Source organism: Copadichromis virginalis, linkage group LG3, assembly GCF_057382275.1.
Source record: "Copadichromis virginalis isolate Kocher_CV1m ecotype Utaka linkage group LG3, C_Virginalis_male_GT1.1, whole genome shotgun sequence".
NCBI classification, from domain to species: Eukaryota; Metazoa; Chordata; class Actinopteri; order Cichliformes; family Cichlidae; genus Copadichromis; species Copadichromis virginalis.
The window spans coordinates 30761657-30786902 of NC_140620.1; the positions used below are offsets into that span (position 1 = coordinate 30761657).

Sequence of the window (25246 nt, forward strand, 5' to 3'; positions counted from 1 at the left end):
CATGAAACATGTTTCTAATATGTGTGAGAGTGTGGGCGTGTTCAAAGTCTAAACAGCAACACTTTGTGCATGTGTGTCAGGAAGTCGGTGCAGAGCTGGGTTTCTTTGTTTTGTTTTTTTCTTTGATACAGTGTGAAACGAAGTTTGAAAGGAAGCAAGGAAGACAAGAAAAAGACTTTATCTGCACGTTTTAATCATCAAAGAGAAAAATCTTTACAGACTGTGAGAATCACGAGACGGTTGTTGAACCATGTCCACTCATTTTCACTGTGTGGAAGAGGACAGGGAGTGGGTGTGTGCTGTTAAAGCACACATATCTATATGTACACATAATATGTCTTAGTTACTTTATTATATCAGGACTGTCCTACTGCACTGGAATCTAAACTACATTTAATCTGTATTAGGCCACACAGTGGAACAAGAAAGATAAAAGACCTTCATATTTAAAATTAAAAATATATAAAAGAAGCAGCTGCTCCAACTCCCTTCAGGACCCAGAGTTGAATATGAAGATAACACCGTACGGACACACGAACAGACTGACAGACATCAAAGGGTAGATGGACACTTTGATGGATGCATGGATAGATAGGTAGACAGATGATGCATGCAGGAATCATGGATAGATGTGTAGATGGGTGGATGGATGATGTATACATGTTTGGATTCATGCATGCATGGAAGGATGAATGGATGAATGAACAATGCATACATGGTTGGATACATGGATTACTATGGAGATGCATGGATGGATATTGTATGGGTAGATGACTGCATGCATGCATGCATGGATGATGGATGTTTGCATGAATGCATGCACAGATGAATGCAGGTCATCTTCATGTTAATAATATTTTCCTTTCATATCATCACATCCTGAACCTTTTACCATAGGAGGTGTTAAACCCACCAATGAACTAGGAATGCTGCTGCTATACAAGTTGTGTTGTGTGAAGAACAAACGTGTATCTGAACAATAAAAAAAAAGGTCTACAGACCTGGCAACAGATTATGTGCTGCATGAAAGCGATCATCTTAGTGTGCACGAGCTGTGGCCTCACTTTAAAAGCTGCTGTATTGCAGCCTTTAGGATTATCTTTACTGCACATCATATAGCAGGAAATGCAACAAAAGAATTTCCCAAACATTTATCTTCACTAATTATCTGAATCATACTGATATCAATCACACAAACCCTTCATAAAGTCAAGATCATCGCTGCAGCAGGAAGAAACGGTGATGGAGCATCTGATCACAAAGTGAAAAAAGCTGGGCTCTCCCTTAGAGACAGAGTGAAGAGTTTGGCCTTTCAAGAGATGGACTCTGGCTTCTCTGGAATGCCAGTAATCCCTGTGATCCCAGATCAGTACCAGAAAAATGGATAAATGGATCTTGCTTTTTTAATAACAAATACCAAAATCACTAACACCAATCTATTAATAGATTTTTCCTTTATTAGTAGAAACTATGAATATTCCCTTCTGCTACAAAAGTCTCCTGCTGTTCATATGATTCAGTTTTCAATGGAATATGTTTTAGAGACAATACCAAAGTTATTTTTCTTGATTTTTGCTTTACATCTTTGCACTGCTGCCATAATTTTTTACATCCTTTTGTTTCGTAAACTCAGTTTAACAGCTTGTAATGACTTACTTTGTGTATAGTGTGAAAAATAGCTTCCAAAAATGTAAAATATGCATCACAAAATCAAAATATTTTAAATGATAATCACTCTTGCATCACAGTTTTGTTTAGGTAGCATTAGCCCTCTACTCTTATCCTGGTGGCTGCATCACTTTCGCCCCTCTAGCACCTCCAGAATAGCTTTCAAGATGGTTGCCACAGCTACAGCACCAGGGTCTGGCAGGCTGACCAGGTTGGGTGAGATGTAGCTGGCTCTCCCAGCCCTTGCTTTAAGGTCACGAGTTGCCTCCGCTCCTGAAGCAGCTTTCTGTGGAGACCGAAGCAAAAGGAACATTATGTAGAAAAATCTGCTGAGTGAGCAGTGCAACCACATCAACACCAGGTGGCACCATACCTTCACAGCACTTTGCAGTACAGCCATGTGTCCACCAGATGGAGCTGTGGCCAGCTTAATCAGTTCATCAACTGCAGGGCACAAAGCGTCCAGCTACAAGGTAAGAGAAACAAAGAAACTTCACTGCTAAAGACACTCTTCATAAATTAGGTAATTCAGATTAAATGAGATTTGGGGGACAAAAATCTTACCATTGTTCTGTCTCCAGGGGCGGCACCACCATATCTGCAAGAAAGTCAACATTTAAGTCCGACCTGGCCATTGCACAGAAATCTGGAGGTTCGGTTGAAAAACAATGAAGACAATTTGCACTTTTCTCTTCCTTGACTTTTATTCTCCTTGAGTTGTGACATACACTAACAGCCCACTTACTCATCTTTGTACTTTTGAGATTACAGAGGAACTAGCAGCAATGCAAAAATGGACTATGACAGCTAGTCATTTGTTCAAGGACCTAACTGTATGCTGCGATAAGCTGGGTCTGAAAAGGAAGAAACTTGCAGTTGTTGTAGACAATGGCTGTCCAAATCTGACAGGGAAGAATACTGGATTTTTGCAGAGGATACAAGATAAAGTGACTTACATGAATCCAGAACTGAACTGGTATTTTTGCATTGTGTTATAAACCAGGAGATGTAGTGAAATCCCCTGCTAATATTAACTATGTTCTGAATGTTGTAACTTAAAGCTTCATCCGGCGAAAGACCTGATGAAGTCAACTCAGTGTTGGACTTTTGGAGGAGCATGACACTGAAAATGGTGACATAGGCTACCACACACCTGCCAGGTTGGCAAATAATATGGGACCTGAGAGCATTAATTCAAAAGTTAAATGTAAGGATATTCCAGAGCTTTCAGACTGGAAGGCAAGTATAGCATTTGCTGATGATGTGACTGTAGTAATGAATAAACTAAGTTTCTTTTAAACCAACTGGAGAGCAGCACGCCAACATTGATCATAAGATCAAAAACTCTGGAACAGCAGTTAAATGGCCATATGAAGAAGAAAAGTGGACTTTGAAATAAATACAGACATGAAAATGTTACCAACCCTTACTTTTTCATTGCTTCTGTCCCAGCATTCATAGCAGTGGCCCAGGCTGCAGCATTGCTCCGCCCCTCGGTCACATGACCGGCTGCCGCAGTGAGGAACAGACTGTACAACTGAAATAAACTGAGCATTAGTACATGTGCTTGTGCTGATTAAGACAGAATACTGCAGTCAAACACCACTTGAATCAATAAACCCACCGCTCCTGAAGACCCGCCCATTTTCTCCTGCACCAATCCAGCAACGACTGATAACAGCTTCCCGGGGCAACCGGGGACCACATGTCCTTGAAGCCACTCCTGAATGGCTGAACAAGCATCTTCACTATTTTTACAAGTTCCTCTTTAAGCTACTGAAGATAGTAATCACAGTTTCTTACCTCTAGCAGCCTGAGCATGAGTATTACCACAGTCTCCATCCCCGGAAGCACGATCAAGGGAATTGAGTTCCTCCTGCTTTTCCAACAGAGTGGAGCAAATCTTCTCCAAGGTTTTATGCATCACAGGACTAAGTGGTCCTGCCAAGAATAACAAAACAAACTTCCATTTAAAAAAAGCCCAAACTATTTTATTAATATATAGATCAGAAATTATATACTGGGCTAGAGAGTAAGAGTTAATGGATGTTATGTGTCCTAACTGGAATGTCCAATATGCCCTCTCTGACAGCACAATTTGTTGGTTTCCTTTTGTTCATCCTGTTTCAATTTCATGCAGGTAAACAAGTTTTAAACATGTTCAATTATAAGCCTTGAATAAGTAATGCATTACAATAATTGATTGCAATACACATACACAAAAAGCTCATGAACTAACCTTCAGAGTGCTTCTCATCTTGTGGCCGTTTGATGGTTGTTTGTGGTTCTGTGATGTAGCTGCGTCCACTCAAACACACATTGCTGAGGTTTGGCCAGGCAGGGGCAGTAGTCTTAGCATCTTGATGGGACAAAGGAGGTGTGTGTTTTTCATTAGTAACAAATTTATTTATCATATAAATCTGTGTCTCTGAACCCATATGAGAGTGCTTATTTGTGTGGTTCTATCAGAAGTTAATATTCACTCATCTTGGGGATGAAATTCCTGCTAAGTTTGGATTTATGATTACTTTGAACCAGTCCTTTTCCAGGGTAGAATAATTGTTCAGCATAAATCTAATAACTTAATTTAAATCTAATGAGAAATCAAGAACTGGGTGCAAAAGTCTGCATTTATTTAAGAGAGAGATAAGATAAGACTTTATTGATGCCACAACGGGGAAATTTTTGCATCACCTCAGCTCAGGTACAGATATCAGAAGGAAATACAAAAATACAATAAGTACAATCAATGAAAAAAAGTAAGATAATACACTGTATACAATGGTAGCATACACAGTATGTGATTATGGATATGTGGTGACCTTGGATGTTCAGTGTCCAGTGACTTATGACATCGTGATTTTTGGGTTGGGTTTGGGTATTTTGGGCTTTCACACTCAGAGTAGCCATCAACAAGCTCCTGGCATAATTCTAGCATGATATTTGATCATTCTTCTTGGTAGAATTGGTGGAGTTCATTTAAATTTCCTGGTTTCCTGACATGGCCGCAGCTTTCAAGCTTACTTTTAGCCTGCTTTATCCATTTAAACCAATTTTTAAACCAACTGTGTCCAAGTTTCAACCACCTAGCTGTCAATTTGAAGGGAAGTTAAAGAACTTAGAGGTACTCCTTCTTCATTATTCCATCCACTTTATCCAATGTACCAGTACCACCAGTAGCAAAACACCCTCAGAGATGTCATAGTGTCATACAGTGTTTTAAGCTTTGAAAGCCTCACCTTTACTCCTCCAAACATCTCTCTGTGGCCAAACAGCTCAATCTTTGCCTCTTCTAATCATAAAGCATTTCTTCAGAAGGCATTTCAGTCAAGCTTGAAGATGTAAATTTTGGCACAGGATCTTCCTTCTTGGGCTGTACCCTCTCAATCCATGAAGATGTAAAACTCGCTTCACTGTGGACAAACACGCTGGTGTTCCAGCAGTTTCCAGTTTATAACTCGCTTTGATGATTTCTGGGTTGTTCCTGAACATCCAAATCAGTCTCGTGAGGGTGACAGTGGGTCTTCCTCCAGACTTTGGCAAAGTGGTGACACAGCCTAATAACTTCAGCTAATGACCTTTGAATCTGAAGTTTTTTTGAAAACACCTCCAAGAGACCATCCCAACTTGTGTCATACATCACTCGGTTATCTTTCCTGCCCAGTAGTAGTTCCTCGCTTCAAAGATGCAGAAAGTAGGTACATGTTGGTGAATTTCACAGAGATTTCATGGTCTCTGCTCTCTAATTGCTGCTAGTCTCCTCCACTCCATAAGGGATTGTTCAGACATATGACTTTCAGACTCTCACACTCTCACCTCTGGGTCAGACTTGTTTTCACATCTTGCCTCATGTGATTAGGTACAGGATCAATAGGGGGTCCATGACCCTCTTCGGGGGACACTCACATAGGGCTTAAAATCTATGACTCTCCACCAGGTGCTCTTAGAACCAAAGAAGCCTCTCGGATGAGAAGTGAAACTTCTTCAAGGAAACTCCAAGAAGTCCAGATGCGTTTCTTTCCAAGCTCTTTAGACCACTGGATTAGTTGTTTGCCTCGTGGTTTTCATGCCAAAGAGCTGACCGACTGGTTGCTGCTGCCATGTCGATCATGTAAGCATTCACTTTGAAGCTTCTGAAGTTTGAAGTTCTGAAGCTCTGAATACACTGTGATGTTATGACAAAGGCCCTCACAAGTTTAGAAAAACAAAGCTATGTGTTTGAACACTTACCTATCAGCCTCAGTGTTTCCTTGTCAGCCCTCATCAGGGTCAGCGACACTCCTGCCATCTCCAGAGAGGTCATGAACAACCCAGACATCACCCTGGCAACCACCACTCCACGGCTTTCTATAAAAAACACCAATCATATTCCAGATTATCGAATGATCGTGCTGTTCCCCCACCCACCAAAACCAGCCAATCAAATCACATCTGAGCTCATGCTAAGTGCTAATAAAAAATGTTATTCAATAGCATTCATTAACGTTCCCCTGTGGTTTCTTTTAGTTAGTCTAGCTACTCACAAAAACTGCCATTCATAAGCTATGAAAAATAAAAGAGACAAGGTTATGTTTTACATGGACGATATTTTAGCTCACAGGGTGTAGTGAGATGCAGGTATTTATTTTCCTGCATATTAAAGTTAAAATGGTGATCATGTGAGAGAAGCACAGTAGGACCCAGCTAAGTATGGTTAAATGCTTACCTCACACACACACACAGACACACACTTACCCAGGCAGATGATGGCCGATCTAGTCACCACAGCCATCTCTAGGCAAGACAGAGCTCCAAGGTTGTTCACGCACACAACCACACTGTCTCCTGTAGGAAAGAGGGAAAAAACACACACATGGAGAGTAGCCGTACTAACGGTCAGCATGATACATGATCGATGTCATTTAGTGAACCTGATTTCAGCGGCAGATGCGATTGGCTGCTTGGGTTGGTCATGTGGTCTATCATGGTCTTGACCACCTCATCAGCAGAGGCCACCTGAGGGAGAAGATCAACAGAAACTGAGCCATACAGCCTGATGGTAAAAGCACATTCAGGCTGTTAAGGTTCAAATCCGACTCACCTTTGACCTCTTTATTCCAGGTTCCCCGTGGATACCTGAAAATAGAAAGAAAACACTGGCTGTTATTTCATTTTCGTCTCCTGTGCTCTCGCCATCTGTGCATCTTTAGAAGAGTTTCCATCATTTTCTCAGCTTTTACAAGTGAATTTCCTCCAGTTTTATGAATTGAATAGAAAGATTCAGATTAAAGACACCCAACCCATTTAACATGCTGAAATTCTGACATCCCCATCTCCCCATTTGACTGAATGAATTCTTTGGAAACACTATTTTATGCTTCACTTAAACCATTTTGCTGCTCTTAACTGCTCTTGCACACCACTAGATGGTACAATTCAGTCATTTTCTCTAAAATATCACTAACATGATGTCACATCTGCAGAGAAAGTCAAAGATGGAGATTGGCCATTCTAACGATCTGGTTTTAAATCATTTGTCACAAAAAAAAAAAATGTAAAAAGTATTCATTAGCTTGGGTGGAAGTTTAGTTCTGGAAATAAAAGTCTAGATAACTGGTGTCAGCCCAAAAGGCTGCTCTCCATATTCTGCCACTCTCTTTCTCCTGCTCTCACAACTCCACCTTTTCCATCCTCCTCTAATCATCCCTCACCCAGCCCGACCTCCATGTCTCCTGGCGGTAGATCGAAGGAAGGCAGGCAGCCGGGAACGCTGCATGGAGACAGACTCACCCCCAGAGTGCCTGGAGTAAAACAGAAACATCATTAAGAAAAATATTCCAGTGTTCCGAGAAAGTATTAAATGTATTAAAAAACCCCAAAAGAAAGCGCGACTCACCGATCCTCTTTAAAATCTCCGTCACCTTGGAAACAATCTGATCCAATGAGCAGCCCTCTTCTGCTAAAGCACCAGCCAGCTAACAGAGCGAGAGACCACATGTTTAAAGGCAAGAAAAATACTACAAAAATCTAATAAAAGCATCAATGATACGAGGCTGCATGGTGCAAAATATACAAATTCATGGTTTCTGCTTAAGTTCACAAGATGACGTATACTTTCCTGTTCCAACAACCTAGATCAACAAAATACAACATCATAAAATGACTCACAACAATGACGGTAAAATAAATAAATACAAATAATAATATAAAAAGAAATACACAAAAGAGCTTCATTCAGTGGGAAAAAACATGGAGCGTTTAATAAAATGTGACATTATTATTGTGGTTCTAATAAAAATATGTATTACAAAAAATAATTACGTGGGAAAAATAAATAATTACAGGGTAAAGTAAAAAAAATAATGCCAGAGTTTATGAATGAATTATTGCCTAATTATTTTTTAATTAAATTAGACACATTCAAGGGCATATTATACATTTAATTCATGTTTGATGTTGGCAGTTTCAGTCCTCCATACATTTTAAGATTTGTTTTTGCTTTTCCTTTTTTTTAAAAATTATTATTAAGAGAACAGTTTCACAGTTTCTTTTTTGCAAGATCAGTAACCGGCACATACTTGCCAGCCTTGAGACCTCAGAATTAGGGAGACAAAGGGGGGGGGGGGGTTGGTATATATATATATATATATATATATATACACACACATATTCAAAAAACTTGAATTTTACAGTGTTTATTTATTTAAAATTATTTATTTAAAGTAAGTTAAATGTCACTGTTATTACTGTCCCCCAGCTGGGGCTGTCCAAATGCAGAGGCTGCATCCACCTGAGGACCCAGCCTTCATGGTCTAAGTGGGCCGGGTCCTCCAAAAGCCAGGTAGGCCGGAAGTGAGCAACTGTGACGGTCTAGCCTTCAGAATTACGTCACGAGCTCTCTCGGTGGAGTGAAACTGCCGTCTGCTCCTTGCTATCTAAATATAACCGGATGCTGGCGTAAATTCTCGACCATCTCACACTTCTGTTTAGTCAGTTTTGTGTTTGACGTTTATTCAGCTGTGTGAAAACCCCAGAGGAAGTTTTATTTAATCTAATCTAATCTAGTAACTTTAATCTCAGCCAAACGGATTTACTCAGGAACAAATAAAACACTGAAAAAAAAGTCAAACAATAACAGTTTTAGGTTATCTAAGTGACTTATATATCATGTTTAACCTGAGTAGCGAAAGACCGCAGGGGCTTGAAAACGTGCCGGGAGTTTGCTGTTCTCGCCAACTCAGTTATTTGAAGTTTACACAGCTACATTCTCGCCTGAAAATATGCTAAAAGTTTATTTTGCGACCCAGAAAGAATAATAAGAGTAATATTAAAACTAAGTAGCTGCCGCCATTGTTGGAAACTGGAACTGGCTGGGCTGAGCTATGAATTCTGGGATATGGTTTTTCATTTTTGTTGTCCAGGTGGAAAATCAGGAGAAATTCGGGAGAATGGTGACTCCGGGAGGGGCACTGAAATTCAGAATTCTCCCGGAAAAATAGGGAGGGTTGGCATGTATGAACCGGCAGACAGGACAAATGTGCCTCATGTAGCTTTATAACAGCATTTGTACCATAAAAAAAAATGAGCACAGTGATATAATATTATAACCCTTTTAACTCAGGATACACTTGTACTGGTCCAAGTTGAGCTGTTTCCAGAGTAAATAACCCCTCTATTAGGCTGTTGTTGTGTACCTTATGTATGAAGACAGTGCCACACAAGCCTCTTCTTCCAGCCTTACTTGGTTGGTCAAAGGCGCAGTCTTCCGCAACTATCACCATGTCAACAGCAACGCCCTGGTTACGAGCTTGCTCTGCAGCCAATCCAAAGTTAAGGCGGTCACCTGTGTAGTTCTTCACAATGAGAAGGACCCCAGAGGCTCCTGAGTGGGAAGACTGTTGTTAGTTCATTGGATATTTAAAAAAAAAAAAAAAAACTTGCAGCAGGTCACAGACAGTATATAAAAGATGGACATAGCTTTTAGGTCTATGTATCTTAAAAGCTGCATTCTCTCTAATGGCCACCAGGGGACAACTGCTTTGGCTGCACAACGAACCCTCTGACCTCAGCAAACACTTTTAGTTATGGCTTTGACTCTCTAGTTTGTGACTGATGGGTCGCTACCCTATGAACAGCATCCTCAGTTTCTCAGTCAGATACGCACTCACAACTCCAGCTTGCTAACCATTAGTATAAAGTGTGTCTCAGTCTTTTATATACAGTCTTTGTTCCCTTCTGCCAGAGACAGCAGTAGCTGATCTGGGGTTATGATGAGCATCTGTTCTCACAACATCACTTTGTTGTCCTTATCCTTCTTTTTGGGGCCAGCAGCCTACACCTATTGCAGTGTAACTAGGAGAAGGATTCATGGTCACCTGTTGCAAACCTAACTCTATGTTTTGCCAAAAAGGAAAGTTTTAAGCCTAATCTTAAAAGAAGAGACAGTGGCTCTATCCCAATTCAGGGTCTGCAGCCTTAAAGTACGCAGCCTCAATGATCCTCAAGGGCCACGTACTTAAAGACCGCTAAGGCCGGAAATGCGAGGCTTGTGAAATGGGACGGTCTAGCCTCCGTTGCGCTGCCCAGGTTGCCTAGCAACCATGATACTAACAGCTGGAAACGTTTCATACAGCTTTGTCTGACAGACATGAAGGAGAACATCATTTGTTTGTTTGTTTCTACATGAGCTTTGGTCATTCTCTGTAAGATTAAGCTCAGCTATTGAACGGCGTATATTTTAAAGTAAAGGCTTTAAAACAAAGTTAGTACAAACGTCACTAATGTCACATAACTTTGCCGACATGTGGCCAACAGTAATGTTTTAATGTTCTTCGTTATTAAACATTTGCACATAAATAAGTGACATAATATTCAGTACTTACTTAAAGTTTACTCTTCAGGCGCCCCTCCTTAAAATTCAGGGAAATGAAGGACGCATTTGAGGGCCGCATTTCGAGCAGCCTTCGAATTGGGACAGCCTTCGTCGCGTCGCTGTGACGTAATCGGCCTTAAAATGCAGCCTTTAAGGCTGCAGACCCTGAATTGGGATACAGCCATAGTCTGTCTCCTGCATCCAAACTGAGAGCTGGTTCCACAGAAGAGGGGCCTGAAAGCTGAAGGCTCTGCCTCCCAGTAGTTGCTGCAGGATAGTAATTTATCTGCAGACTAACACAGGTGCTCAGTAACCTTTGATTTTGCACAGGAATATAACTCAAATATAACTAGCTGGCATCCAGTTGAGTCGATTCCACCCTACTGCCACATGCTGGCAATCTGCATGCACTTATTTGCAAACTGTGAGACTGACTGAAGACAGTCTGAGTCTGTCCATTGCAGACAGGTTACTTCACACCAGGTGGGTGAAGGTGTTAGACCCTCTGTGACTACTTACAAAAATAATGCAATCACCATGGACACAGATTTTTTCCTCACTGAAAGGAAGTGGCCACCAAATTTTTATAAGGTGCAGCGTTAACGACGGCAACAGTGCAGCACTGTCACAGGGCGAGATCAGTGAACCATTTTGGCAAAAGGATCAAATGTAAAAGGTCAAACTTCAAATCAAATCAACAGTTAGACTTTTTTTTAAAAGAGTTGCACCACACTGCACTGTGCAAGCACTGGTTTTATTAAACAGATAAGATCAGTGATTATATATGCACTACCAACTCACACAGACACACACACACGGAAAACTGAAGGACACATTGCCTGCATTGTGCAAAGAGAGAATGGCAGCAAGGATACTGCCAGGAGGCGGCGATGCAAACACTCCTCCTGCAACAGCCGCCGACAGCATCCCTGCTCCGATATAACCTGAGGATACGAGGAGGAGAAATCAGAGCTGAGGTAATCAGAAGCATCTCATGTTCATGTGTAAAGGAATAGTCTTACCTGCGTGTGCAGGCTCGTGGCCCGACCCCCCTCCAGAGAGGAGGGCCACTTTTCCCTTGAGGTTTTCAAGGTCGGACCGAAGCACAACCCTGTGGCCTTTTAGCAGAGAGAGGCCCCCAGAGGCCCTGACGAGGCCGAGGAGGGCGTCATCCACGCAACTCTCTGCTGAGTTGATCAACTTCTTCTGGGGCTGAAATAGAAAGAGATAAAAAATAAAAATGGGGAAAAAACCCCACATAGAATATGTGTTTTTGATCAGCCTCAAAAGACACAACTGAGATGCCGTTTATCCTCATGCAAGTTACACAACGAGGCATCTGCGAATCTGTGGAAATGCCATTCAAATGTCTTAATGATTGAAGTCCAAGAGTTGCCCTCAGCAGGTGGCACAGACACAGTCAAGCAGATCCACGCCGCCTGTGTTTGTGTATATGCGCGAGTTAAATTAAAGTTGGCAAAAGCTGCACAATTAAACTAAAAACAAACTAAAGTTTTATTTGCAACAACAGCGCAATTAAAATGCTGAGTTTTCACAGCTTGTTCCCGTTATCACTGCATGGACTCTGATCCATGTGCAAAGTGCTGCGGGCTCATCCAGCCTAGCGAACCACTGACATTTCATGTTAACACAAATTATCAACCGGACAATCTTCACTCGTATTCAAACAGATCGCTTCAAATTGTCTTTATTCTTCTTCTTTTTTTCTTTTTTTTTTTTTTACCTCCATCTTAACTTTTCTCGCTCTCTCACTCTTCCGACAGCAGGCACAATGAGTAGCGTCAGATCCGAAAGCTTTACTCAGACTGACACCTGCAGTCTGAGTAAGCAAGTATGCCTACAAAATAAAAGCATTGCTCCCCTTTTAAAAGCACACATATAGTCCGTGGAGTACAAAAATGCTCCAAAACTGCATTATGTTGGAGATACAGCAAAATCAGACTGCTATTAAATAAAAGAGCTAAAAGATGCGAGGCCAGAATATACTTGTGGTTTTAATTTGAAAATATCAAAGGAAGTCTTGTTTCGGTTTAAGCTCGAGAAAGGACACAGCGGTCACGCCCACCTTTTTGTTTCCGGGAAAATTATTAAAACTTGAGTTTTCCGTTTGTTTCGTTTGTATATAGGCCATTGTCATATGGATGTTCAAAGGGCTTTACAGGCACAAACACATATTAGGAAATTACATATGAGGTCACTTAGATGTAAAACCCCTCAGAAATAAAGGCATATAGTATAAATAAGTCACACATAAGTTCCTGTGAAATTAGACAAAGCGAAAATATGAAATAAAGGAACTTTAAAAACAAATAATCAAACAATAGAAATGCAAGAAAGAAACAATTTCAGAATTAACAGAAGTAAGAGGCCAACACATGATATCACTGAAGAAGATATGCATGTGCATGTCTGAATCTGCCACATAATAAAATGTGGCTGCAATCAGTTCTTCTTCTTCTTCTTCTTCTTCTTCTTCTTCTTCTTCTTATTATTATTATTATTATTATTATTATTATTATTATTATTATTAATAATAATAATATTATTATTGTAGTTGTTGTTTTATTTATTTTCATGTGTGAGGAGGAATGGATAAAGTTAAAATGTTTTTGTATTTAGTTGTATTATTTTTAGGTTAAAGAAAGTGGGCATACTTACAACTTATACAGTATTTCTTTTTTTCAATTTTTCATTGTGGTTTATTGTACAACTTTGTGCACACCAGTAGAAAAAACATCTCAGGGGCTAAAAACAAACTAAGTTTTGCAATAGGTCTCTTTGTGACAGCATGACCAGTGCCGCGGTCACTTTAATTAAGCCTTATATGTCTTCTTGACTTTAGCCACTTCATTCTCATCAGGAAGTATTTCCCCATATCATTTATACCAATTGTCATCTAAAGTAAAGGAAGGGGGTGGTGGTGTGGAGCCCACAGCATCATGGGAATTATGCTGTGGGCATATCCCACATATGGAATCTGAAAAGGAAGTAAGCCGTGATCTTGTGCTGTTAATTGTCTCATTTAGCTTCTTCTGCTGTTTCATACAGACACCAGTTCGAGTGGAATCCAACACCATTCCAGTTTGGGGACTAATGAATTGCTGCAACAACTTGACATTCTGATGGTGAATGATGATGTTTGGATCACAACAAATTGAGCAGGGGTTTCCACATATGTTATCACCTCTAATGCAAGTCTTACAAGTCTTGTGAGGGGGGATGTCTACTTTGTGGTTCCTCCTGTAGTCAGTCCACACTGGATTGCTTCCATACCTTTCAATATACTCTTCACTCTCCATGTAATCCCAAGGCCTGTCCTCCATCCTAAAGCAATGCTGCTTTGCAGTAAGAGTGTCTGGGATGTATAAATAGAGACAAAGAAAGACATGTCCTTGCAGGTAGCCTCTAGAAGGGACTGATACTGACGAACTGAATGTGAAATTGAAGGCGACACACGACATAAAAACATTGCGATGTACTTCATGGAGGTAGCCATTTTCAGATCCTACCCGGATTAGAGGTGAAAGGTCTTATACAGTATATCTTATCGCCATGTTGTCCTACTATAGATCAGGGGTGTCAAACATTAAAGCCATTATACTCAAATAAATGGCTTCACTGCAATTTTCACCCTTTTAATGGACCATTTTGGTCAAATAGTAAAATTTTGGTTATTTTTATTGATTTCCTGCAAATTGACTGTTTTACAAAAAAGTTAAAAAAAAAAAAACAGTCAACACATTATTGTTATTTTTGATTAAGATGCCAAACTGGAGATGAATGCTCAAAACATATTTTTTTATTTTAAATTTTATTTAATGTTGATGACCGTGAGAAGTTTTAAAAGGTGCCAACAAATAAAAGTGATTGTTATTATTTACTTAGTGTATTGTTATGCTATGTTATGTTTACATAATGACAACAAAGAGTCTTCAATCTTGAATCAGAAGTAAAACAACATTTAAAAGGGGAGTAAAAAATCTAGTTTATTTTATCAAACCAAGTAGGGGACTGAAAATTCCAGTGCTCAGTTTAACCGATTTAAATCGGTGGTTTTAGTTAAAACCGCAAATGTCACTTTTTAAACTCTTTTAACAACATTAACACTCTACAGGTCGCCGCTCCTCATAACACAACGTCCCTTCTTCCCGACAAAGAGGAAAGCTCCGCTCACTCGGGCTGCTCGGTTAAAATATCAAGCCAACCCTGTGGTTCCTCCTGCCGTGACGCACAGATCCCGGCGAGTCTGTTCAGCTCAGCTCGGAACCGTCCGGAGCAACATGCAGGATGGCGAGTTTGGAGACAGCCGCCGAGCACGAACGTATCCTGCGGGAAATCGAGAGCACAGACACCAACTGTATCGGACCGACACTCCGGTGAGTCAGTCCCCACTCCACGGCTGGGGGAGCAGCAGCGTCACTCAGCTTGCGGGAGCCGCGGCTAGCTGGCTGCGACTAGCGCTGATCCAGAGACTCCCGGAGCTTGCTCAAAACTTTAACCCGTCTGCTTCCATTATCGGACAGCTAGCCGGCTAACTTTAGCAAACATTAAAGCTAGCTAATTTCCACTTTGAACATATAGAGTGTCGAGCCTGAACAGTCCTGACTGCCGGCTGTCTTTATTGGCTTCACGTTTTCTTCTCAAGGCGGGTTGTTTGGCTTTGTCGCAGAAGTTTCGGCAAGTCGTCCACAGGAATTTCAACAACTTTGGCTAACATTAAGCTAACTGTGCTAATTAATTGACATTCGGCACACACGGGGGCACAAGCCTGTTTTCCCGTGGCCGAACCGTTCGTGTTACCCGTGTGGCTCTGTGTACTTGTCAGGGCAGGGTTAGTAAACTTTATTCTGTATGGAGGGGGCGAGTGTTTGTGCCCTTTGCTGTTAGCAGCAGCTTTATCAAGGAGTGTCAAGTGCAGCAGCCGTGACAAACCCTGCATGTGTCAATGAATGAAGACAGAGGCTCAGTCCAAACCCTCCCCGAGCAGCAGAGAGGCACGTGCTGATGGTTGTCATGCTTCTAATTGACCGTTTAGTGTCTTTATCAATAATTTAGTGGAAGCTACACTTAAAAGATTGCCTTGCTTCCCTTTTTGTTTTGTTTTTTGGTTTGCTCAATCATATTAGCAGGGAATGGAGGAGGATGCTTCGTTTTGCACCTGGAATGGGTACACACTCGTGTTTATCTTCAGCTTTCAGATTAGAGGTGAAAAACACAACGAGAGCATAAGAGCAAGACGTAAGAGCAAAGGGATCTTCTACAAATTGTGGCCTTTGAGTGGCCTCTGTGAAGCAGCTTTGTTCCTGACCAGTGGTGTTTGCCCTGATTGTCCAGAGAGGAAACAGGCAGTGAATGAAGATCGGAAATGCTGCAGGCTACCAAAGGCGTATCAAAGGTGTTTTTCCCCTCTTATTCCTCTACGTTGGGCTCTTCTGGTCATCATAAGTCCTGTTTAAACTTGTTATTCAGGGCACCTCCGCTGTGTGTTTGTTTGTGTGTGTGTGTGTGTGAGAGAGAAAGAGCATGTGTGTTTATCAGTCCTCTCCAGATCCTGTTGCTAAAATGACTTGACAACTTTGTGCGACACCCCCGGTTGCTGCGTTCGTCTGCCTTTTTATATTATTCTTTTTCCCCCCTCCTGTGGGTGACGTTTCATCTCCTGTGTCCGACTCCTCAGTATTTCCACTTCACCCTGTGTGCGCTCAACACTCTGAAAATACACTGGCAAAGTCTAATTTTGGAGCTGTCATATTCATTGCGAGTTAAATTTAGTCCAGAGACGCCTAAAAAAGGGAGTTTTGTTTGCAAAGGAAGGAAGTTGTCAAGTTTGCATGTATGCAGTGGGGAAATTAAACTTTCCAAAGAAGCATTTTTTTTTTTTTTTTTGGTAAGTGCAGATATTCTACAGGGCTTTAAAAAAAGAGGGATATAAAACAGTAAAAAATACCTACCACTAGGGCTGGGCTATATCATACTGTTCACGGTAATACCGGTGTAATTTTGGGCAACATAGGAAAATGAGATATCGCGATAGAATATGGGTAAAATGCGCAGTGAGTTTGTTTACATACGCACATGGCGGCGACGCAGAATGAAAAGAGCAAAAGCGGATCGTTGAATGAAACAGATGAACCAGAACTGGTTTGTAAAGATGCTGCAACTTCAGTGATGTGGAACTGGTTTAGCTTTCGTCCGTCAGATACACAACAAACCACTATTTTTGGTAGAGCATGCTAGCGGGCTGTTGTTATTACCGCGTTGTTTGGAAAATATGGCAAACTTAAAATCAATCCGATTTTATGTCGTACACGGCGCTCAAAAATCTGTCAAATGTTTTAGTACGACTTTGCAAAGCTACAAAGCCGCACCGCTTGATGGATTGTCGGAGCATTACGGCTATCGTAGGCAGGAGCCTCGCGGAGTGATACGTACTGTGCTTCAACATAATATTACCGTATTGTGTGTGTATAACCTCTTAAGTTTTGTAGATATCATACATGGTTATGCTGAGGATAGGTCGGCCAGTTTCCACTGGAAATGCCTTTTGGTTAAACTGTCAGCAAGGAATTTGCACTGTAACATTTTTATATAACTTTAATGCACATAAAAAACAGCTGCTTGTTTAAGTGAAAATACATTGATGGGGTTTTTTGCACTAATAAAGTTGTGGAGTTGTAAAGTAATTTGTCTAGTGTCAATTATATCGTCAGTTATATCGTTATCGCAAATTTTCAAATGTATATCGTGATAAATATTTTTGGTCATATCGCCCTGCTCTACCTACCACATCTGGTAATGAACTATTGGACTGTCGGTTATGTCGACAAATCTGTTGGGGCTTCATTACTTTAATCTCTTAATTCAGTTTTGAAAAGTAAACTTCTTAAACTTTTGATTGAGCTACATCTTCTGCAACTTTTTCTAACTTCTGGCTATTATTCAGCCTCCATTTAACTTTCCCAGGACTAAAAGTCCCCAGAAAGAGCCTGGAAAAATCAAATTGGCAGTGAGAGCTGTGTGCGTGCGCGTCTGTGTGTGTGTGTGTGCGCGTGTGAATGCAGCGCTGGTGTGCAGGTCGAGGCTAGCTGCAGAATTCCACCCTGACAGCATAAATATGACTGCAGCAACCAGCCAACTCCCTCAGGTTACAACATAAACTCAAGACTGAAATGCTGTGGATAAATACTAAAATAGTGTGTGTGTGTGTGTGTGTGTGTATTTAGGCCTGTTCAATCTGCTTGTTGCTCTGTGACAGCTGGGATAGGCTCCGGCTCATCCTCGACCCTGAACTGGATGAGCTCTTAAAAAGATCGATGGGTGGGTGTTTAACCTTGATGCTAATGGGTTAGTGAAGCCCAGACAGTCCAATCAAAATATTCATTGAGGTTGTTGTGGCCACTACAGGGCTGGACATTACAGTGAAGATTGTTGATATTGTTAATAAATTACAACATCAGCTAAAGCAACTGTTTGTATAGCTTGAAGATTTTGTTAAAGTTTAGTGGAACAAAAGCTCAAAATTCATGGTAGAAATCCCACTTTGTGTGCCAGGAATCTCATTTAGTGTTTCAGCTGCCTTTATTAAAATTTCAGTAGCCTCTGCTGGCATCCTTGACCATAAGGTGAAAGCTTAAAGAGTGATGTGTGAAAAGGAAGCTTCCAAGTATTGTTTGTTCTTTGTTGTTTCTCGGAGTACTTTGTTGCTTTTTGCTTTTTCTAGTAAATACTTGTCTTTTTTTTTTTCCCCCAAGAAGAAAAAAAAAAGTACTTTGAGCCTCTCGAAGTATATTTTTGGAGCCCCCAGGGGTTAAAAGAAGTTCGGGAAAGCAGTGCTGTCAAAATTGATTCCAGAAAAACGTTTTGAAAAATTATTTTTAAAGCACGGAAACTGTAAAGCAAAACACACATAACTGGACTGTTATAAAATTAAAGTTGGGAATCCTCAGACACGTCGAATATGACGTTATTGCAGTTTCTTACATTTTGTGATATTCTGAGTATTGCAGTAACACACATTACTATTTATCACCTTTTTTCAACTGCAAATTAATTTCTCAAAGTTAAACTATGTCTGTATCAGTTTTCTACAATAACACATTTATTTCACCTCAGTTTTTTTCAAAACGAGATTCTCAAGCACGCCAGCACTGTCACTAAAACATGCCATAAATGTTGCCATAAGGCGGAGCTTACTGAAAGGGGTCAAGTTGGCAATTAGATCCAATCTGTTTCTGACAATACAGCAATGAAATGTGATAGATCGTCAGCTCACGTAGGGGCTTGGCAGCCTTCCCGCTTTATAGAAATATAACCAGTTGGCAGCCAGCTGAGTCGAGTCCCCTCGAGTTGTGCTCATTGACAGACTCGTTCAGACTGATGGCAGCATGTTGGATATTATTATTGTTGACACAATTATTTACGAACCATTGACAATCTCTCTGAGAGATTTGCAGAAAAGTTGCCTCCTATCAGGCGGCCTGTGCAATCAACCTTTGATCACAGTTGGATCATTATCTCATGTGTATAATTAGCCCATTTAAAACTATGTGAAAACATTCGTAGAACAAAAGAAAATTAAAACAAGAAAAAAATAAACTGTTTACCTTCAGCTGACCTCCATTCACTTATTTTCTCTAATTATGTCAGGCTAAGTCATTCACACCTCTCCCTCCGTCTCTCCTTACACTGCCCATTGTGTGTCTGAGTCAGTGATCGCTCCATCCGTTTGACTTTGACATAAACACTAAGCTGTGTTGCAGGTGCATTGCACTCCATTAATCCCACCCCAGCAGCGATGTAATTTTGCTCGTGGATATCCAGCTTCTTATTTTTAGTGCTGATATTTTTTTCCTTATTTCCTGATCATTTTCAGTTTAATATAAAGTATTTTTGACAGCTGTGAAAGGACAATGGACTCAAAACAGTAAATGACATCCAAGGCTTAAAATCTCTCAGGCTTCTATTTTCCTTCTTGAGGGCGTTTGGGGTTTAAACTTTTTTCCTTACTTTAAATATGAAGTATCAGCTTTACTGAATACTTGGGGAGCTTGCTGACGTTGTGTCACAATGTGTGATGTGAAAGCATTGAAATGGGACGAGAACTGGTGACCAAGTCTGAACGCACAAAAACAGGAAACGTTTAGAAAGGGGCAGAATATTGCGGACAATGTCAAACACTGGCGGTGTGTGTTTATTAAAGAACTATTTAAATGTGAAACATAAGTTAACCCATGGCTTGAACAGAAAGTATTTAATCACTTTAAAAAAAAAAAAAGAAGTGTTGGGTATTGTGGATATAAACTCTATGGAGTGTGGTATTGGGCGACATTAGTTCATCTTTTAATTCAGGTGTTTTCAGTGTCATTGTCACAGGTGTATAAGATAAGTAGTAAGATCCATGCAGTGTGCCTTTACAAATGTTAGTGAGAGTGGGGTGCTCTAACGGGCTCACTGAATTTAAGCATGGATGCCACTAGAGCAGGGCGATATGACCAAACATATTTATCACGATATACATTTGATAATTTGCGATAACGATATAATTGACACTAGACAAAATACTTTACAACTCCACAACTTTGATGGGTTTTTTTTGCACTAATAATGTATTCTCACTTGAACAAGCAGCTGTTTTTTTTATGTGCAGTAAAGTTATATAAACATTTAACAGTGCAAATTCCTTGCTGACAGTTTAACCAAAAGGCATTTCCAGTGGAAATTGGCCGACATATCCTCAGCATAACCATGTATAATATCCACAAAACTTAAAAAAGGTTATACACACACACAATACGGTAATATTATGTTGAAGCACAGTACGTATCACTCCACGAGGCGCCGGCCTACGATAGCCGTAATGCTCCGACAATCCATCAAGCGTTGCGGGCTCGTAGCTTAGCAAAGTCGTACTAAAACATTTGACAGATTTTCGAGCGCCGTGTACGACATAAAATCATTTCGAGGTCAGTAAACACAACCAGGATTCATACATAAGGCACACAGGATTATAAGGGGCACTGTCGATTTTCAGAAAAATCAAAGGATTGAGTTTAAGTGTGCCGTATTTTCCAAAAAACACGGTAATAACGACGGCCCGCTAGCATGCTCTACCAAAAATAGTGCTTTGTTGTGTGTCTGATGGACGAAAGCTAAACCAGTTCCACACTGAAGTTGCAGCATTTTTACAAACCAATTCTGGTTCATCTGTTTCATTCAACGATCCGCTTTCGCCCTCATTCTCCGTCGCCGGCACGCTTTTTCCGCCATGTGCGTATGTAAACAAAGGCACTGCACATGTGCGTTGCCCAACACTATACCGGTATTACCGTGAACAGTATGATATGGCCCGGCCTAGATGCCACTGTTGCAACAAGTCAGTCTGTGAAAACTCTTCCCTCCTAGATATTCCATGAACAGCTGTAAGTGTCATTATTGCAAAGTGGAGGCATTTAGGAACCACTGCAACTTTCAGAGTGGGTGTGTCATCAACACTCTGCTGACTCAAGAACTGCAGAGCTCCAAACCTCCTCTGGCATTAACATCAGCACAAAAACAGGGTGCTGGGTGCCAAATGTAAGGTGGAGCAGTGTAAAACATGCTGGCAGTGGACTCCAACGCAGTGGTCCTGTGTTCTGTGACTTGACCAAGCTCTCTCCTCTTATCTGGTAGTCGGAGGAGTCTGGGTTTGGCAAATGTTAGGATAAGGTTACCTGCTTGACCGGAGCTGTGGGGGTCTGGGCCCCCTGAGGTCCAGCGAAAGGAAATCAAGACATTGTAAACAATTCTCTGCTTTTGACTTTGTGGGAAAAATATGGGGAAAGTCTATTTCCTGTTCTATCATGACTGTGCCCCAGTGCACCGAGCAACGCCCATAGATGCACGGTGTGATGAGTTAAGTGTAGAAAAGCCTAAAGGTCCCACACCAAGCCAGACCCTCTTGTCCGACATCAGTGAACTTTCTCCTGCTATACTTGAGGGTAGAGCGCACTTATGTCACCTTGCTGTTTTCCTAGAGAGTGTTTACGTTTTAAAGATGTCACTGGTGAACTGTCCAACTATTTTCACATTAAATTGTAGCTTAAAAACAAGTGTAGCTTTAAAAGAAAGCTGCTTGGCGCTGCGGGCTTGCTGTGTGCTGGTGGAAACCCCGAGAGATTTCTGTGACTGTTAGGCTGTCACTCTCTGTGCTGATGCGTGAAAACATCCCCCTCAGGGACTTTGTGATTGTTACAGAGGAACTGTCACTACCCGATCCGTACCGGAAACCCGATCGGTACCCCGCATGCGCAAATCTTACGTCACTTCCTCTCTTTGCGACATTCAATATATTTGAATGATGCGGTTAGCGCCCAGTTAGCTCCTAGCATTTCTCAACAGCTCTGCCTCCTTTTCGACTGCCCGGGACATTTAACAATGGATAATGGATAATCCGTATACAAAGAAATTCATGCTTTTCTCCTCAACAGAGAGCATCCCCCGATTGAGCAACAGCGCCGTAAAATAAGAAGAATGGCGCCTAATTACAGAGTTAATAATGCAGACTTTGTAATATCTCACGTGTAGATTCATCAGCCAGATGAAGTGTTTACTGACAATTGACAGTGATAGCGCACATCATCATCACTATTCCAACAATCCTCTCCTCACAGACAAGCATAAACACACTCGACTATCGCTAAATCAGATTTAACACACGTTTGTAATGACGATAAATCAGTTTATAATAGGGTTTATTCGCTCGGTCAGCAGGTGGCGGTATCCTCGTACACTGGGGAGTAAACTGCCATTAAACGAACAGAAGAAGAAGAAAACATCTGCACATGCGCGGTACGGATCGGGTAGACCCGATTTGTACGGTCAGACTTTACACATGCGCAGTAAGGATCGGAGAGTCCTGATCCGTAACTTTCTTTTTATTTTTCGTTTTTGTCTACATTGTACTGAAATGCTTCATTATTGCAAACATTTTAAGATATACTTGTTATTCTTAACATCTTAACAGATACTCTGACCCATAACTATCGTAAAACGCTACGACCGGAAGTAGAAACCTTTCGCGCATGCGGGGTACCGATCGGGTTTCCGGTACGGATCGGGTAGTGACAGGAACGTTTCCATCACTTTCACTGTTGATGTCTGTCTGTTAGCCAGAACAGATTTAAAGATGTCACTTTGGCACCTGGGAAAAGGTCATTATCACCGTACCAAAGTCCAGATTAAGTTTCATTTATTGATAGATTTATTTATTTATTTTTATAAAAAAAAACAATGTTCCCTGATCTAATTTGTGCTTGTGTTGAATTTTTTCCCCTACATTGCTGTTGGTTAAATTAGTATCAGATTTACAGAAAATGACATCAACACTATAATGATGTTCAGCTGAATTTTAGCCGTATTTAAATGTCTGCAAATGGCTTTATGCACCAACTGCATATTTGTTCAGTGAGGGATTTCCTGCCTTGCTAAAAGGCAGTTATGCTGGGATGCACTCTTGCTTTACAACTTGCATAAACACAGACGGGCAAGAACAGCGCTGGCTATGAAAAGGTTAAAGTGAGGGTAATGAATGAGTGACATTGTGTAGAAGTGCTGCTGTATCATGACAGACCTCTTCTCTAATGCAATGACCGTCGCATTAGACATTGCGCGCACACACACGCACACACACACACACACACACACACACACACACACACACACACACACACACACATTGAATAACAGCTTTTTTGTTCTTTTGTCTGTGTTTTTTCATAAAAGTTTGTTCAGGTTCATTGTTGTTACTCATTGAATCTGTTCAGATTATCAGAAGCTCATATAAACAGATTAAATAGCACAGCAGTCAATTTAAGTCTTAAGTTTCTGTCTGCGTCAGCTGAGAATATTGAGCTTGGATTTCTGCAGATTTTTTTGTGCGTTCAATGCCCGTGGAGGTTGCATTGCTCATGTTTATTTCTTCAGAAACAGCTGAGTGCATCTGAGAGTTGTCCAGCTCCTCCTGAGCTGAAGAGGCTTTTAAAAAGTCGTGTATGTGTGCTGAGCTCCACCCTGTGTTTAACAGCATGCCGGCGGGGAGGTTTGTCAGATTTACCCATTAATGACAGGGAACCTTTACGCATGTGCTCATTTTGTGGTTTTCCTACTGTAAAGTCATGGAAAATGCTTTTTCCTTATTGGGCTGCAGGTGTTTGTTTCAAATATGACAGAGAGGCTCAGTCTTTGTGCTGGATGTTCAGCCATGAGACTGCATGAGCCGCATGTTAAACTACAGCGCCAAACGACATTTGGCTCAGCTGTGTTGGTGTTGGGCTAAAATAAAATCTGCAATGATGCTCATTCGAGGTGTTGTGATGAAAACTGTTCATTTGCAAGGCCACTCATTGGCAGCAGTGCACCGGTTTCAAACAGGAGACTGTCAGCAGCTTCGGTCTGACTTCACCAGCAGCTTTTATTTTGAAGAAGAATTTCAGTAATGTTTTTAATTATTTTCGTCCTGTTCTCATTTATTATTTTACTAAAATAAAAGTTCTTTGCATTTTTGTTTTATTTTAAACATTTAGGAAAACTGTTTAAGTCAAACCTCATGTTAACCTTGTATACATAAAAATAAATGGTTGCCAGTCTGTTCCTCACAAAGAGGAACACAGCTTATTAATTTAACACAATGCCAGCAGATACTGTAAGCCATCTGTGTCAGATTATCACTGGACAAAGCCCTGATGATATTTAAGTCTGTCCATGGGAGGACGAGCATCTGATATTCACACTGTTGTTTATTGTCACAAAGTAGGTTTAGTGTTTACTAACATAATTAATCTGAGATCATGTGAGATGGTTGAGCAGAAGGCCATGGTCACTTAAGATGGAATGACTCTTTCATGGTCAGAAGTCAGATTAAGATGGTCGTCTTTTGGCCATGTGTGCTCTAGAGAGGGTCACAGCTAGCTGCAGCTGCAGCAACTGAGCTTTCGAAATATGAGGAACACCAGTTAATCGACTGCAGATGGGGAAATGAGAAAAAAGAAGGAAAAATGAGTCACCAAACGTACCCTGGGCCAGTGTTGGTATACCTGGGCAGCCCGCCCAAATAAAAGCTGTGTGTGGAAAAGAGGCACTGAACACTATTGTGTGGCTTGTAGTTCATACTGGGAAGGAGTGAAAGCTCTCTGGAGGAGACGTTCTTGGTCATCTGTTTGTTTTCTGTGTCCTCACTAACGTCTTCCACTGAAAACTAACACACTCTGAGAAAGTCTCCGTCTCAAGGGTTCAACTAGTCAGAGAAGAGTGGGAGGAACCCACCACAAGCTTGTTAGATCATGTACACACCGATCCCCACACACCCTGCTGAGTCATCATTCTGCACTTGAAACACACACACACACACACAATCAGGGGTTTGCTGCACGTCTTAAGTGGGTTAAGATCCTATTTAGCTAGCTGTCGAGCAGTCAGCAAACTCCTCTCCAAAGATCCTTGGATAGAAGACACACACACACACACACACACACAGAGCAGCTGTTCACAATGATGTCATAACTGAGAGCAGCTTTGTTGAACTTCTACCAAACTTTTACGCTTTGGGAACCACAGCTTCCCTTACCCCCGTCTTTATTGTGAGCTTGTTTTCACTCTGCGTACGCCTCTTATAATTTGCATCTATATGAGCAGCCCTCATCTCTTCATACTGTAATGGGTAATGGTTTCTCT

The 25246-nt window shown here is 41.1% G+C and overlaps 2 protein-coding genes and 1 pseudogene across 3 annotated transcripts in view; 1 reads left to right on the plus strand and 2 right to left on the minus strand.

The window, feature by feature from the left end:
• Positions 1-171: 171 nt before the first annotated feature.
• tkfc (triokinase/FMN cyclase) lies at positions 172-12340 on the minus strand. Its single transcript, XM_085450658.1, has 17 exons — positions 12264-12340; positions 11542-11731; positions 11359-11463; positions 9342-9529; positions 7544-7622; positions 7359-7448; positions 6749-6783; positions 6579-6663; positions 6403-6492; positions 5899-6015; positions 3908-4027; positions 3472-3609; positions 3293-3399; positions 3099-3205; positions 2233-2266; positions 2042-2134; positions 172-1954 (listed from the first exon to the last, which is right to left on the minus strand). The coding sequence occupies exons 1-17, from the start codon at positions 12267-12269 to the stop codon at positions 1796-1798; spliced, it is 1743 nt and encodes a 580-aa protein (XP_085306784.1). The 5' UTR covers positions 12270-12340; the 3' UTR covers positions 172-1795.
• A 1004-nt stretch (positions 12341-13344) lies between these two features.
• LOC146714059 (small ribosomal subunit protein mS40 pseudogene) lies at positions 13345-14046 on the minus strand (annotated as a pseudogene).
• A 651-nt stretch (positions 14047-14697) lies between these two features.
• The window catches only part of exoc6b (exocyst complex component 6B), a 129593-nt gene continuing 119044 nt past the window's right edge, over positions 14698-25246 (plus strand). Inside the window, exon 1 of one of the 2 annotated variants that reach the window (XM_085450662.1) lies at positions 14698-14916. In XM_085450662.1, the coding sequence (XP_085306788.1) occupies positions 14828-14916 (89 nt within the window). In that variant the 5' untranslated portion in view covers positions 14698-14827. The remainder of the gene's footprint in view (positions 14917-25246) is intronic. The other variant, XM_085450663.1, reaches the window with a different exon arrangement.